The sequence below is a fragment of the Podarcis tiliguerta genome (assembly GCF_965153285.1).
Source record: "Podarcis tiliguerta genome assembly, chromosome: 9".
NCBI lineage: Eukaryota > Metazoa > Chordata > Lepidosauria > Squamata > Lacertidae > Podarcis > Podarcis tiliguerta.
In genome coordinates this window covers 12,529,372-12,546,264 of record NC_139542.1, presented here as the reverse complement: position 1 = coordinate 12,546,264, position 16,893 = coordinate 12,529,372, and the positions used below count along the sequence as shown (strand labels likewise).

The following is a 16,893-nucleotide window of genomic DNA, read 5'->3' as shown; positions in this document are numbered from 1 at the left end:
ACAGGGTCTCCATTTTGGGTGTCCAAAGGGCCACCATAATTTCAGAGGAGAGCTGGAGAAGTAGTGAGATTGGGAGTCTCCTGTGTCACAACCTCCCCATGCTGGAGCAGACAGGAGCAAGAAAAGAGGGAGAGGCAAGGAAAGGTTAGGGAAAGGGTCCCCAGCTCTGTGGTGGAACATCTGCCCTGTATGCACAAGGTCCCAGGTTCAGTCCCTGACATCTCCAGGTTGAGATGGGAGAGACTGCTTCCTGAAACCCTGGCGATCAGGAGTCTGCCAGCCAGTGAGCTAAATGGGCCAGTGGTCTGGCTCTGTATAAGGCACCTTCCTGAGTTTCTGGGATAGGAAACTTTGCAGACACCAAGAGTCTGACGCAGCCTCTGACTACCTGCCTGCCTTCCATGAAATCCAGGACTTGCTATGCTATATAGCCCAGTACTGAAGCAGCCCTAGGTGAGAGCAGCGAAACAGCTCAAGCTTATTATGCAAGAAGCTCCCAAGTCTGATCCTTGACTACAGATGCCCATGGAAAGGGGATGGGGGTTACTACCTGAGACCCAGATCCTCATGCAACAACTGTCTAAGTTAGGGATAGGCAACCTAAGGCCTGGGGGCCAGATGCGGCCCAATCTCATTCTCAATCCAACCCCCGGATGGTCCGGGAATCAGCATGTTTTTACATGAGTAGAATGTGTGCTTTTATTTAAAATGCATCTCTGGGTTATTTGTGGGGCACAGGAATTCGTTCATTTTTTCCCCCTTCAAAATATAGTCTGGCCCCCCACAAAGTTTGGCCCATGGCTGAAAAAGGTTGCTGACCTCTGGTCTAAGTTATGGTGGGAAACCGATAGTTCCCTAGGATTCTTTAGAGAAAGTCATAGTGTAGATGGTACAGCTCTCATCTATTTTTCAGCCATGTGTAGGTTTGGTAGCTCAACATTTCATGTTTGCAAGCTGAAATGATGCTCCAGTTCTGTCATTGGCACATGTGTTTGTTTGTTTGTTTGTTTGTTTGTTTTGTGTGTGTGTGTGTGTGTGTGTGTGTGAGAGAGAGAGAGAGAGAGAGAGAGAGAGAGAGAGAGAGATTTGGACTTAAACATCAAAACATAATTGCTACTTTTTCAAAACCACACCAGTAGCTTTCTTGCAGCAGAAAGTTGACCTTTCCTTTCTATTTTCCCCCCACCTCCCACATTTCCAATGTTGCTATTTGGTTTTATTTCCTTCTAGCAGCCTGACACCAGAATTTCAGTTTCAATGTGTGAAATTCTTTGGAATGCTCAACAAGAGCAGCAGCAGGTTGCATGAGACGTCGGTTTGAAATGCACAGCGGCACATAAGCTGACTTCCAGCTAGATGGATTTATTTTTTAAAAAGAGGGGGGAAAGGATTGAAGTTTTCTTTCTGTGCAGTGAGAAAACCTGACAGTCTTAGCATTCGCCTTTCAGGTAAACAATGCTCCGTTTGTTTGATCCCCTTATCACAGCGAGGGTTTTGAACTGGGTTTATTTCTTTTCCCTTTGTCCAGGTCACCTGCCCAAATGGGAAATGGGTCAGTGAAACACAAGTACCTGAAGAGGCCAGACAGCCATGTGGGAAACTGCCCTCTGGGCTGCTCAGGGAGCAGCAAGTTCTTGAAAGACCCAGGACTGAACATCAGTACCATCACAGGTGCGGCGGATATTCTGAGGAGCAAGATCTGGGAGCTTGAGAGGGAGTTGAAGAGGCAGGAAGAAGAGCTTCATGAGAGGAACTACCACATCATCGAGCTGCAGGAGCAGCTGGCGAAGCAAACCCGGACCATTGCCGACCTCACCGAAGAGCTGAAGTGCAAATGCATCCAGCTCAACAAGCTGCAGGATGTTGTGGACACCCAGGGGGCAAACCCCTTCCTCTTCTCCCCTCTTAAAGAAGCGCCCAGGGCCAACCATGCAGCCCCCTGCAGCAACAGGAGGAGAGGCGCGAAGGAAGGCGTGTCTGCCGAGCCCACGAGCCGGACGTACGACTTGAGCGAGCAGCCTCGCTTCTCCTTCGAAAAGGCGAGAGTCAGAAAGGCCTCAAGGTGAGAGGACACACTGCGCTGCGCTGGGGCGATTGGTGTGCACACCAAAGTATGCATGGCTAGGTGCATCCTTCACAGGGTGGGTTTGATTTAAGTCAAATCGATTTAAGTCAAACTGATTTAAATCATGATTTAAGTCAAACTGATTTAAATCATGATTTATTTATTTTTAATTTTTTTTGGGTCAGGAGGGGGCAATTTATTATTATTTTTAAAATAATATTTATTAAAAGTTTAATAGTTACAGAAAAAAAGAAAAAAAACAATGAAGAATTTAACAAAGAATACATCAAAAATAATTTTAAAAAACCAGAAAAAACAATACATCAAAACAACAAGAAAAACAAAAACATTTAAAAACGCATCCAATTTCCATATCTTTACCTTTCATTTACTTGTTTCATTGACCTCCTCACACCTCCCTTTTTTGTATTCTAGTTCAATTAGCTATTTCAGCAAATCCTTTCCATCTTTCTCAATTTTTTGTTCTATAGTTTATCTTAACACAATCTAACTTTAAATTTTCCACTTTGGCCCATTAACAATCAATTTTTGCTTAATTCATTATAACATTTCTACTAAAACGATATAGCTTCTTTCCAGCATTCTTCTAACATTCATTAATTTTGCAGTGTTTCTGTCAATATACTTTGAATTTTTTCCAATCTTCCTCCATCGACTCTTCTCCCTGGTCTCGGATTCTGCCAGTCATTTCCGCCAATTCCATGTAGTCCATCAGCTTCATCTGCCATTCTTCCCGGGTGGGTAAATCTTGTGTCTTGATTTAAATCATGATTTAAGTCAAATTGATTTAAATCACTAGTCAGTAAGACTTGATTTTAATCTTTTTTCTTTTACAGAAAGACTCATTCTTACTGGTATAATCTTAATATTCACAACCAGGTGAAGGTTTCATTTATTTATTTCACTCAAACAAGAACATTATAGCATATGTATCCATGTTTGTTAACTGATGTGGTTAAACAATTTAAAAAAAATAAAAAACAAACACCTTAGACTGAGTTTTAGCAAACATGAAAAACTTAAAATAAATCCCTATTTCCTGATGAATAGCCTTTGGACTATAATGTAACTTAAATAGAAAAGCAATTCCTCCAAAAGCAATTCATTTTAAAAATCTGATTTAATTTTTTTTAAAATCCCATTTAAATTTAAAAAATCTGTTTTTTTTTTTTAAAAAAATAATCATTGATTTTTTTATCCACCTTGATCCTTCACAGGATAGTTGTCTGCTGCCATGATAGCTGTAAGTGTGTGAGACAGCTCTAATGCTGCTGTTTTATATGCACACTTGTGGTTGTTTATATAATTTGGGCAAGGAACCGGTAGGCTGCCAGAAGTGTGTGTGGAGGTTTGAATGCCTCATGCAGCCAGATTTGCCCCTAGCCCTCTGATTTCCCTCCCTGTCTGCCGCTGAGCAGCTGAAAGGGGCGAAGGCTCTGAGGTTGTGCAGAGGAATGCATTTTCAGTCGCCTCCTCTCTAAGAACATTTGCTGCAAGAAGAGCAACGCATCTGGGACAGGAAAAGATTGCACCACAATGTGCCCTGGGCTTTCATAGCTGGCATGGGCTTTCAGGGCGACCTTGGGATCACCCTGCCTCGCTGTACTTTGTTGTTTAGTTAAGAGGCATACCTTGAGCGTAAGAGAATGCCTTTTTTGTTCATGCTGCCACAGCAAAGCTATAATTCTTCGGAGCACAGATGACGAGAGAAAAGGAGCGTCTGTCTCCGAGGAACTTGCCTATAGTTGGACAAGAGGGAAAGGCTGGGGTGGGGTGAGAAACAGCTTGTGTGCAAGGCTTGTGAACTAGTGCATGTGAGACTTCAGTACTCATAAAGAGGAGTCCAAAATGGGGAGGTGGTGGTTGGTGCTCCCCTCAATAATGCCCATTTGGTGTTTGCAAATGGGTGTGGTAGATTATGCTTAAATGTGTGTCTTAAACTGTGTGTTTGTTTATTGCCCATCAAATTTATTTCTGTAATAATAGTGCTGGCTGTGCACAACAGACAGGTTTTTCTGGATGGTGCCTGTTACTGCGCAGAAAAAAACTAAGTATTAACCCAGGCTTTCAAATACCCATTCATCTGTTGCCCTTCTAAGAATTGCTTTCAGACCCTGAAGCAGAGAAGCGTTTGTAAACTGGGAGAGTTTATTCTTTTCTTCTCAGGTCCTCGGTGCACCACAGATGGCTGGCATCAGTGGCGTAGCATGGGGGTGCAGGGGGGCCCGGCCGCACCGGGCGCAACATTTGGGGGGGGGGCGCGCTCGCACTCGCAGCTCTCTGCCCCTACCTGGCTCACTCACTCTCTCTCACTGCAGTGCTGGCTGTGCAAATCCGATCCGAGCCGCCAGGTCGCTGCCCACTGTGGGGGGGGGGGGTGCCAGGCATGCGGTGCGGTGCGGAGAGAGAGTGAGGGACTATCTGGGGGAGGGACAGTGCAGCGGGGGGCGCAAATTACTTGCCTTGCCCCGGGTGCTGACAACCCACGCAACGCCACTGGCTGGCATAGGTCTGTTTGAGCAGATAGGCTAGTAAGAATTCATGTGCACTAAAGACTTTTGATGTTGTATCATTCTGTTCCAGGACACACTATCAATTAAAGCGCTCATTTTCTTTTTTGTCTTCTTCCCCACTCACTATGCTCTTCTGGAACTGTTCTTTAAGGCTGCCTCATTCACTCCAGAGTTAGTTCCTAGGTCTCAGCACTCACAGACTTTGTGAGACTATGTCTCACCCAATTAAGGCAGTGTCCAGAACTACTTCCCTGTATGTTGACTAGAGCCTATTTTAGACAGAGCATTGAATGGGCCTTTTCAGTGGTGGCTCCCTGGTTGTGGAATTCTCTCCGGGGAGACTCACATGGCACCATCTTTATCTATTTTTAACAACAAGAAAATTGTTTTCTCCTTTTCCCTGGGATTTGCGCTTTTAATTTGAGCAGTTTCAAGTACCTGTCACCTCTTTTTCGTGGGATAGGTTTCGTAAGACCTGTCTTTGTATGGATGTGGTTTTTTAGGTTTTTATTGTGTGGTTCATTGTACTCAGTGACTAAATAATAATAATATAATATAATCACTTTTTTGAAGAGGGAAGCTGGTGACACACTTGTTGGATGTATATTTTTGGTAAGACAAAAGCAGTTTCAGCTTAAAACAGGCTATGCACTACAAGAATTAGGAACTAGGAACTAACAGTTGCATTTTTTTGTTCTCTGCCATTGCCTCCATTTAGGGCATTGGGATTTTCAGAGACTCAGTCCCAGTTCTTTGGCCACAAGTATTCAGCACCGTTGTAGGGAAACTGGAGCACCATTGGTCCTCTGGGTCGCAAACATATCCTTTGTCCACTAGTTATGGAAAGAGGCCATGACTCCTGTGGGTTATAACTGAATTTGCAGTGCAATTAGCTCTGGAGACTACATAACGAAATTCTGCTGCAGTTTGGATTCCACTGGAAAGAAACTCAAATCTGCATGGTAAAGCCAGGAAGATTCTACAATAGCAGGTTTTTGTTTTCCCCTTTGGGGCCTTTCCCCAGGAGCTGCAGACAGAGCAATAAGGTGGATAGCTGCTCACCACCTGAAGTTAACAGCATTAAATTGCCACTGGCCACATGAGAGAGCCATAGACAAGCAGGTATTTTTTTTTCCAGTTTCCTAACCTTGCACCCTCTGCCGTTTCCTTTGAATTAAGATTAATAGGGGAGTTATAGGTGCCAGGAAGCCATCTTTCAAACATTTGAGAAATCTTGCTTCTCATATCAAACCAAAACAGTTGTATACCTCTACTGTGTGTAGCAAGTCAGAAAGTTAAAATGCATGGGCTAAATGTATAACAAAAGCCTAAGCGATAGGGCTGTTAATGTGGTAAATAATAATTATATGGATTATTAAGCTCTTGTGCTTTTATTTGGAACCCAAAATATAAAAGGAAACAAGTTTCTTTGCCCTGGATTTTAGGACATTATGGTTTCACAGCGACATAATTCTAAGAGTTCTGTGGCCATTTCCCAAAGCCAGATTCTGAGACTAAAGGGAGGTAAGCAACTTCCTTGAGACTTGAACACTCCTATTTCAGACAGCAAACAAGCAGGAAGAGTATGTTTACTTCACCCTAAGAAGAAAGCTCAGAGCCTAGGACTTGCCGATCAGAAGGTCGGCGGTTCGAATCCCTGCGACGGGGTGAGCTCCCGTTGCTTAGTCCCTGCTCCTGCCAACCTAGCAGTTCAAAAGCACATCAAAGTGCAAGTAGATAAATAGGTACTGCAGCGGGAAGGTGAACGGTGTTTCCGTGCACTGCTGTGGTTCTCCAGAAGCGGCTTAGTCATGCTGGCCACATGACCCGGAAGCTGTATGCCGGCTCCCTCGGCCAATAAAGCGAGATGAGCGCCGCAACCCTAGAGTCGTCTGCGACTGGACCTAATGGTCAGGGGTACCTTTACCTTTACCTTTAAGAAAAAAGTTCAGAACATCTCAGTCCCTCTGCCATTAGAGATCTACTAAATGCAACACACCAAACTGGGAGTGCCATTCAGTCAATGGCATACAATACTGCAAGGGACAGGATGTGTGAATAGCCAGCGATAGTTAGTAAGGTGTGAGTGATATTACGCTCCTGAGCTGGACAGCTGCATTCTTCCTGTCGAAATGGCTTAACATTTGCATGGAGAAAATATGGGGGTTGGCCAAGAGACATCATGCTTGTTCAGACGACAAGGTGCAGCAGACCTCTTGCTCTGTTCATTGGCTTGCGGACTCACCAGTGTTAAGCTGGGGACTATTTTTAAAAAGAAGCCAGAATGTCAAGCTTGCCAGACTAGTCATTAGAGCCAACAGTAATCTGGTCCATCACTTGGTGTTTTGCTCTGTAGATGCCAATAAAAGGTCATTCTGTCCCATCATCTCTAAGGGACATGGCTTATAGTGACAGAAGTGCCAATAAATTCATGTGGTTAATAAATTAAACAGTTTAATGCTGGAAGGGCCATTGCATGCAGATAGGCACAAGTTCAATTCCGTGTTGGCTGAAAATACCCCCAGTCTGAAACTCTGGAGAGCTATTGCCAACCAGTGTAGAAAACACAGGTTTCGAAGGACCGATATCCTCAATTTGTATAAGGCAGCTTCCTATGTACCCCGTGTTTCAAAGTGGCATGTCCATTTCATTCCTTGTAAATACGAAGGGTGAATGTATAGGCATGCAGAGAACCTTGCAATCTAGTCAGATGATCTTTCGGCTATTGCTACAAGCCTGCAAAATTCCCCAGGCAATTCCAACTTTTTCCACTCGCTTTGGTATTGATTGACCTGAAAGCACAGCAAGCTGTGACCTCTCTGAGATGCTCACTCGCATCCTCCTCCTCCACACAGTCCAGTCTAGTCTTGCATAATAAGCTCTCTCCACCATGCACTCTTGTGAAAAGTGAATGATTGCAGTCATTGGATTTTTGCCTATCACATGATGGTGTATGTTTTGATTCCACAAAGTGGGAGGTGACAGAGACAGGATGTTTGTGTTACTGTGTTCCATGGACTATTGTCCTTTGTTCTTTCTCTTTGCTGTCTGATGCTAGAGAGAGAGGGAGCCATGTTGCACTGCTCCGTGTGTGTTTATATGTAGATAAAGTAGATTAGCCAAAATGCTGAGTTGCTGAGGTCTGTTACGCAAGCTGCAAAGACTCTGAGGATCCCTAAGTGTGCTGATGTCTGTTGGCATCAGTCGCTGTGATGTTCGGGCTGAAGAAAGCTTTTGAAGCTCCCAAACGATCGACCAGGAGGAAGAGAACATGCTAGTCTGACATGTGTCTCTATCAGGGTCCTGCTCGAGTAGGTCCATGATTCCATCCTCAAAGAGCTACAAAGGGATCTGTTTCCCTTGTCAAGGGAAGCTGTTGTCACTGAATGTTTGCTAAGCCCGTCTTTCAAATGTAGTTATTATAGGCATTTTTTAAAAATACTGTCCTTCATGCAGAAGACCCCAGGCAATCCCTGTCATCTCCAGTCATAAAGGAACTTGGATATTAGCACTAGGAAATCCCATAAACCTTGGGGCAACCCTGCAGGTCAGAGCAGATGATATTAAACTAGGTAGCTCAATGGCCCAACAGCCCCATTTTTCTCCGCATCTTCCTCCCCCTGGAAAAAGGCAGTGCAGTGTAGTGCAGTCTACACAACCGAACAACAAAGCACAAAATGCAACCAGCAGGTTGTCTACTGCCAGGGCAGGTGCCAAATTCTGATTTTCGTACTTGTGTGGAAGAGCGAGTAAGAAATCTAAATGATAAGAATATATTTTGGAGCCCAAGGAAGAGTGCCTGTAGGACATCAAGGGAAAAACCAAGATATGTTATGAAAAAAATGAAGTTTTATCTCAAGTTACAGTTATTAGGTTGGATTTAGCAGCTTCCCTCCCACCCCAACTCCCCAAGCAACAGCGACTGAGCTCGAAATGTCTTCCAAACAACAGATCCCCTTCCAAAACATGTCATTATCACTGAGATGAGTGCCAGAGCGACCCAGCCCGTCGTAAAACAGATCTGGCTTTTGAAGCACATTCCTGGTGTGTTTGAAAACATAGCCTATGAAATAGAAGTACTGTGGCACCTCGGGTTAAGTACTTAATTCGTTCCGGAGGTCTGTTCTTAACCCGAAACTGTTCTTAACCTGAAGCACCACTTTAGCTAATGGGGCCTCCTGCTGCCGCTGTGCCGCCGGAGCACGATTTCTGTTCTCATCCTGAAGCAAAGTTTTTAACCCGAGGTACTAATTCTGAGTTAGCGGAGTCTGTAACCTAAAGCGTATGTAACCTGAAGTGTATGTAACCCGAGGTACCACTGTACTAATAAATGAAATGTACAGTTTGCAGCAGCCCTGTTTGAACCTCGAACTATACATAGCTGTCACGAACGGTATGGCCTCGTCCAGTGTGTGAATGGGGATATTTCTCCACTCGTAGATTGCTGAAGAAGGATAGCAAAAGTGTTGGAGAACATGATAATAATTACAATAAAGATCAGGAAGGGATAAATAAAGGAAGGGTTGCTCTATTCTCACCCCACATTTTCTCGCCCCTGGTCCTGCTAGCTAGGGATCTTGGGAGTTGTAGGCCAAAAACATCTGGAGGGCCGAGGTTGAGGAAACCTGGTCTAAGCAATAATAAGTTCTCACAACATCTACTTTTTGTAGCCCAGAACATCTGGAGGACAGCAGGTTGGGGAAGCTGCCTTAGGAAGTGTGAGGCTAAATCAAATGGAAGCAGGTTGTCTCTTCTGCCACTCAACCAGGCAGAGGGCCTTCTCTGTAGTGGCACCCGGCCTGTGGAACACCCTCAAAGAAATAAACAACTATCTGACTTTTAGAAGACATCTGAAGGCAGCCCTGTTTAGGGAAGTTTTTAATGTTTGATGTTTTATTGTGTTTCCAATACTCTGTTGGGAGCAGCCCAGAGTGGCTGGGGAAACCCAGCCAGATGGGTGGGGTATAAATAAATAAATTATTATTATTATTATCATCATCATCATTGAGAGCCAGTGTGGTGTAGTGGTTGAGAGCGGTAGTCTTGTAATCTGGGGAACCGGGTTCGCTTCCCCGCTCCTCCACATGCAGCTGCTGGGTGACCTTGGGCCAGTCACACTTCTCTGAAGTCTCTCAGCCCCACTCACCTCACAGAGTGTTTGTTGTGGGGGAGGAAGGGAAAGGAGAATGTTAGCCGCTTTGAGACTCCTTAAAGGGAGTGAAAGGCGGGATATCAAATCCAAACTCTTCATCATCATCATCATCATCATTATTATTATCTCGTCTGCTATGAGATTCTACATGCACCCCATTGTAGTGAATGGGAGTTGTATAAGAGCAGCATAATGTACAACTCAGCTTCCGTTAATGTCCATGGGATTATGCAGGAGAGATTCCCAGTGGATTGTCCCTTTAATTCCTTTAGTTTTTGCCTTGGTTTCTCTTTATTCCTCATTGCAATTTTGTTTTCCATTTTTCCTTCAGCTCTTGATGTTTGAACCTCGTAATTTGTGTCCCCCCCCCCCACTTCAATATCATATAATGCAGGTGATTGTCTACGATTATGCACCCACTAATTACTACCCTGAGAAAATTTAATGGGGAAGCAGGGCGAAGTTTGTAATTTTTGTTTCATCAATCAACGTTTATAGGGAGAAAGTAACTGCGCCAGACGAGCCTTTAATGGAGTTAATGTTTCTTTATGTTCCCAGCAATAAATAAGCACACCCGTGCAAATAAAAATTACAAATTGAATTGTTGGCAATGGGAGTGGAGATTAAGTTGATAGGAAAGTAATAATTAGGAAAAGAATAGACTATACATTTGGTTCATTAGTGTATAAGGCTGCATGTAACAGTGGGTTGGAACAAAGAGCAATTCTGTATAGATCCTTCAAGGCCCTTCTGCCATGACCTTCTGCCATGTGAGAGCAGCTGCAGTGTGGCCCCCACTAGTGCAGGCATAGCCAAACTTGGGCCTCCAGCTGTTTTGGGACTACAAATCCCATCATCCCTAGTGAAATATACTCAGAGTCGCAAAGTGATTTCATGCTCTTTATTCAGCTCATAGTGGTGAGGAGGAATGAATGTCCCCTCAAAGTATCTGCTTTATATACATTATTTACACAATGGGCTGCACATGATTGGCTAATTCTGGAATTCTACTGTAAGCCAATCAGGTTGTGGATTCACTTATATCTGGAGCATGATTGGGTGGTTCCTGCCAACCAATCAGACTGCTGCATTGTTCTAGGACCAATCAGACTGATGCATTCTGAATCCTATTGTTCTAGGACCAATCAGACTGCTGCGATTTGGATCCTATTGTTCTAGGACCAATCAGACTGCTGCAGTTTCGATCCTATTCAACTCAGTACATAACACCCCTCCCCTCTAAGTTCCAGTCCTGCCCGGGAGGTCACATTCATAGTCCTCGAGGTACGCCGGCGGCCTACGTGTGCGTTGCGGCCTGTGGTGTTCCCTGGTCCGGGGTTCAGGTTCTGGCTCGTGTTCCAAGGATGCTGGCTGTGATGGGCCTGTTTGGTCTGGCGCAACCGGCTCGCTCAGTCGTGGTTCTGGTTCCGGTGTCCTTTCGGCCTCGCGGGTCCTCTCTGTATTTACTGATTCTGCCTCTCCTGCTGGCCCCTCCTGCTCTATGGGCCTCACTGCCGCTCTGTTCCCTTGGGACTCCTCCGACCTTTCCTCCTCCTGGTTTTCTCCCGGGAATCGTCGCCGTATCTGGTCGCAGTGGCGGCGCCAGCATTGCCCCCCATCCGTTAGCACCTCGTATGACACGGGGCCAGTGACCCTGGTGACTGTGGCGGGTACCCATGCTGGGCCTGCCCCAAAATTCTTTGCGTACACTGGGTCCTGGGCCTCGAAGGTCCGGGGGTTCCTGCCTTCCCCCACCACTACCTCATCCTGAGCTCTATCGGGGTGAAGGCGGTCCAATCTGATTGCAAGGCGCCGACCCATTAGTAGTTCAGCGGGGCTCCGGCCAGTCGTTGAGCTGGGGGTGCTGTGCTGTGCTAGGAGGAATGTGGCAAGGCGGTACTCCCAATCCCCTTGCGTCATGCGGCGAAGGGTGTCCTTGGTGGTCCGCACCATGCGTTCTGCTTGGCCATTGGTGGCAGGGTGGAATGGCGCCGAACGGATGTGGCGGATGGCGTTCTGCGCTGTGAAGGTTTGGAATTCTCCTGACGTGAATGCAGTCCCGTTGTCTGAGACGAGAGTGTCAGGGAGCCCGTGGGTTGCAAACAGCCTGCGTAGTACCCGGATGGCTGCGGATGTAGAAGTGGACGGTACCAGTGCGACTTCCAGCCATTTGGTGTAGGAGTCCACCACTATGAAGAATGTTTTCCCCTGAAAGGGGCCAGCGAAGTCCACATGCAGGCGTGACCATGGTGCTCGGGCGGACTCCCAGGACTGGACTGGGGCCCTTGGGGGATCTGGGCGGGATTCTTGGCAGGCCTGGCAGTGTTTGACCCAGGCCTCTATCTCTCCGTCGATCCCCGGCCACCACACATAACTCCTGGCCAGGGCCTTCATTCTTACTACCCCTGGGTGTGTCTCGTGTAGGGCTGTGAGGACCCTTTTGCGGAGGGGCTGGGGAACAACGACCCTGCTTCCCCATAACAGGCACCCCTTGTGGGCCGACAGTTCATGTTTGCGGGTTGTGTAGCCAGCGAATTCTGGCCCAGGGCTGTTGCTGGGCCATCCCCTCCACACCCAGTCCAGGACCCGGGAGATGACCCTGTCTTTCTTGGAATGGTGTGCAACTTCTTGTGCCTGAATGGGGCGGTCGGGAAGCAGCTCCAGGCTCATAACCTCTTGTGCAGGTGCTGGGTCGGGGCCTGTTTCCGGTAGTGGTAGCCTGCTGAGGGCGTCCGCATGGCCCATCGCCTTCCCAGGTCGGTGAATCAGTGCATACTGGTAGCTGGCAAGGAAAATTGACCACCTGAGGACGCGAGGAGACAGCACTTGGGGGGTCTGCTTTTCGGGGGCAAACAAGCCAAGCAACGGCTTGTGGTCAGTCACCACGGTGAAGGGCCGCCCGTACAAGAAATCATGGAATTTTTTTTACTCCCTTCACAATTGCCAGCCCCTCCTTGTCTATTTGTGAGTAGTTCCGTTCGGTTGCGCTGAGTGTCTGGGAAAAGTATGCTACTGGTACCTCTCTTCCATCCGGGAGTTGATGTCCCAGGACAGCGCCAATGCCATAGGGTGAGGCGTCGCATGCTAGCACCACCGGCAGCCTCTCGTCGAAGTGTGCCAAGACCGAGTTTGAGACAAGCAAGTCCTTGACTGCCTGGAATGCAGCCTCCTGGCGCTGGCCCCACACCCAAGGGGCCCGCTTGTCCAGAAGTCTGTGTAGGGGCTCTGCTACCGCCGCTTTGTGGGGAAGGAAGGAATGGTAAAAGTTCAATAGTCCCAAGAAGGCCTGAAGTTCAGTCTTGTTCTTGGGCGCTGGGGCATCACAAATGGCCCGTACCTTGTCCCCAGTCGGGTGGACCCCTTCTGCGTCCACCATAAATCCCAGAAAGTCCACCTGAGGCACTCCTAGTAGACATTTTTCCCGCTTCACCTTGAGACCCGCCGTCTGGAAACGGTGCAGAACGGTGCGGAGGCGGTCCTCAAACTCCTCTGGTGTGGGCCCGGCAATCAACACATCATCGAAGAAGGGGGTGACGCCAGGAATTCCTTTAAGGAGAGAGTCCATTAGGTTCTGGAATATGCCTGGTGCCACGCTGACGCCGAATTGCAGCCGCTTTACCCTGAACGCTCCTCTGTGCGTCACAATCGTCTGTGCCTCTGCTGTGGCCTCATCTACTGGTAGCTGTTGATATGCTTGGGCCAAGTCCAGCTTGCCAAAAATTTTCGACCCAGCCAGGGTGGCAAGGACATGGCTGACCACTGGCACTGGGTATGCATGGGCCGTGAGGGCTTTGTTTATGGTACATTTGTAGTCTGCGCAGATGCGGACCGAACCATTAGGCTTGACGGGTGTGACGATTGGGGTTTCCCAGGGCGCATTAGGCACCGGCTCCAGCACTCCTTGCTCCACGAGCCGGTCCAATTCCTCGTCTATACGGGGTTTCAGGGCGAACGGGACCCGGCGGGCCTTGAGCCTGACTGGTCGTACTGCGGGGTCAAGCTGTAGAGCAATGGGGGGGCCCGTATACTGTCCCAATTTCCCATCAAAAACCCCCGGAAATTCCTTGCATATGGCGTCCACGTCCACTTGTAAGCTAGTGTTGTTCACCCCGGTGACGGCTAGCCCCAGTGGTCCAAACCATGCCAATCCCAGTAAGCTAATGTAGGGGCCCTTGACCACAAGCAAATCCAGTTGCCGCGTCCGCCCTCGGTATTGCACCCTGAAGGTCCCCACCCCCATTGTGGGGACCTTACGTTTCTGGAAGTCCCGGAGGGTGAATGGGGCCGGCCTGAGTTTGGGACCCCCAGTAGGACACAGTTTCCTTAAGGTCCTTGCCGAGATTATGGATAGATTTGAACCCGTGTCAAGCTCCATGCGGCATGGGGCCCCCTCTATCTGTACCTCTACATAAATTTTCTCTACGTTGGGGTGGGGCAACTGGTATACCTGGAAGTCCGTGAGCTCCGTTGAGTTGCCTTGGTGCGTTGGGCCCCGGGACCTGGGGCTCTTGGATTGGTCATCTGATGCCTGGCGTCGGGTGGGCCGAGCCCGACACACCCGGGCGATGTGTCCCGATTTTCTGCACTGCCTGCACTCTGCGTTGCGGAAACGGCAGGTCCTCCTCTCGTGACTTTCTCCACAGCTTGCGCAGTTCCCTCCTTCTCGTCGAGGCAGCTGTGGTATGTGGGCTGCTTGAGTGCGCTGCTGTACTCGGTGCACCTCCTCCCTGTTGGATCCTGAGTCGTCGGTGAGGTCTTCGTGGTGGACCCTCGGTTGGGACGGCTGGCTCGGCCGTGCCTCTTGCGTCGACTTCTCAGCCGCTTCCGTTGCCAGGGCCTCCTCCAGAGCGACCTGGAACGTTAGGTTCTTCTTAGCGTAGAGGCGTCGTTGCAGCTTCTCATCCCTCAGGCCACCGACGAGGCGGTCACGAAGCATGTTCTCCAGCTCTGAGAAGTTGCAGAACCGGGCGGCTTGGTACATAACACCTAGCTAACAGGACCAGTCGTCAGGGATGATGGGAATTGTAGTCCCAAAACAGCTGGAGGGCCAAGTTTGGCCATGTCTGCCCTAGTGGTAACATCAGATGGCCAGGACCAGATGGGAGGTAGCCAAGTCTTGACCTCTCTTCCCCTTGGCAGCAGCATCCCTCATAGAAACTGGGCCAATGCTGGTTTGGCACTCCAGCTATTACCTTTGGTGCCTAGGGAGGAGACCAGTGGCGTAGCGTGGGTTGTCAGCACCGGGGCAAGGCAAGTAATTTGCGCCCCCTAACCCGTGGATTTTAGTAGGGGCAGAGAGCTGCGAGCGCCCCCCCCCCGATGTTGCAGCCGGTGCGGCCGGCCCCCCCTGCACCCCCCACGCTACGCCACTGGAGGAGACACATTGCAGCACATCACAGTTTCATGTGAGGAGGCTATTTCCTGAAGCTAGCCATGCAACCATCATTGAGAACTCAGTATACTGTTCAGAAACTAGTCTCCTCTTGGAAGCGGCAAGTTCTGTGAACTAATGCACTCTCATTCCCTTTCCCTTTCCCTTTCCCTTTCCCTCTCTCTCTCTCTCTCTCTCTCTCTCTCTCTCTCGTATTTTGATTTTTTCCTGTTAAGATATAACAGGATCAGATGGGGTGGGGGAAGTAAAGATGGAAAACCAAGACAATTAAGCCGTAGAAACCCCATAAAAGGGGAAAACCAAAATTCAGCTTGCATGATGGACCATCGTCACGAGAGTGAAATGTTAAGGTAGCCTGAATTGGTCCCTTAGGGACAATATCTAATGCATTGGCCAGCTCTGTGGAAATGTTTAATATTTGGGTCTAATTAGGAATTCCTGATGTAAAGAAGAAAAAAACCCACTTATGCAAGATGGCAGTGGGGGTTAGCCTATACTTAGAAAATTTGTTTTCTGCTGAACATTGTGACCTATATACAATGTGATTTGCTAGGCCTAAAGTTTCCTAAATGCCCAAAGTTTCTATTTTGGCCAGGAAACACAGCGACTTCTGTGCTTCTGATTTTATTTTTCTAGGCTTTTATCATTGCCGTTCTTCGTTTTCAAGCTTGCTGCACAGGTAATAAAGGAAATGAATCAAGCTGCAAAACGGGAAGTGATCATTCACTCTTAAGGTGCCCTCTGGAGATTTTGCAGCAAAGCCTCGTTCTCTGGGACAGTTTTACTTTTGTTTTATGAATCCAAGTCGGAAGAGACCCTGGAGGGTTTCCAAAGTGCTGTGTTGAGATTCGCTTCATTAGATGGATGAGCCTCACACAGGCAATAACGAAAGCACAGCATTCCGGGGCAAAGGTTGCCCTTCAAGTTAGCTAGATGTGGATTCAGATCCCTTCATTTGCAAATGAATAAATATATTTCAGTTTCTCAGTTTCGTGGGCTCAGACAGTGTGTGTTTCATGCAGTGTTGATATGAAGAACCTGTGACCCTTTCGATGTTGTTGTTTCAATAACATCTGGAGAGCTGAAGGTTCCCCCTCTTCACCCTAAAGAGTGTTTCACACAGTTACTGTAAGGTAGCCATTGGGTCTCAAACCCTCCGTGAGTTAGGGACTTCCCCTTTGTGCAAAGACAGGCTCTGGCAGATATTGTGGACAAGACCAATGGTGGGTCCAACGGTCAAGAAGGCACTTTCTGCACGTGCTGTAGAGGGAAGTGAGGGGCAGGTGGAGTTCATCAACCTCTGAAGGTAGCCCATGTAGGAGAAGGAAAACTCTGACCCTGAGCTTCATCTGCCTTGTGGGACATCTTTGGTAGAAGAAATGCTAAAGAGCAAACCCTACATAAATCCAGAGTGGAGTCCCTAAGATGGTTGGTTGGCACCTTGTACCCCTCCTTCCAGCAACTCCTGCAGCCAAGCTGGTGCCAAACGTATTGCTCTGCTTTCCTTTGGACCACATCAGGAAGGCCATGCCTTCTTGTCGTTGTTAGGATATTGATGTTCCGTTCTGCCTTAAGAGGAGCAGATATGTGGAGTTGTTGTATGTCGCAAGTCTGTTTACTTCCAGCACAGTCTGCTGGGAACTTCCGTTGTATATTGCTTTTGCTATGCCGCTGTTGTGCTTGAACACAAAGGGAAGCAGACATGTTTTTCCTTTGTCCTGCTGTTGAATAAATGCTGTAAATATGCTTA

The 16,893-nt window shown here is 47.8% G+C and overlaps 1 protein-coding gene and 1 long non-coding RNA gene across 2 annotated transcripts in view; both read left to right on the top strand.

Moving 5' to 3' along the window:
- LOC310657775 overlaps nucleotides 1-16,893 on the top strand; it is a 144,477-nt gene that overhangs the window by 27,966 nt on the left and 99,618 nt on the right. The gene's annotated exons all lie outside the window — the stretch shown is intronic.
- The window catches only part of PRKG2 (protein kinase cGMP-dependent 2), a 69,644-nt gene that overhangs the window by 4,454 nt on the left and 48,297 nt on the right, over nucleotides 1-16,893 (top strand). Inside the window, exon 2 of the mRNA XM_083398343.1 lies at nucleotides 1,529-2,062. Within this exon, the coding sequence (XP_083254469.1) occupies nucleotides 1,542-2,062 (521 nt within the window). The 5' untranslated portion in view covers nucleotides 1,529-1,541. The remainder of the gene's footprint in view (nucleotides 1-1,528; nucleotides 2,063-16,893) is intronic.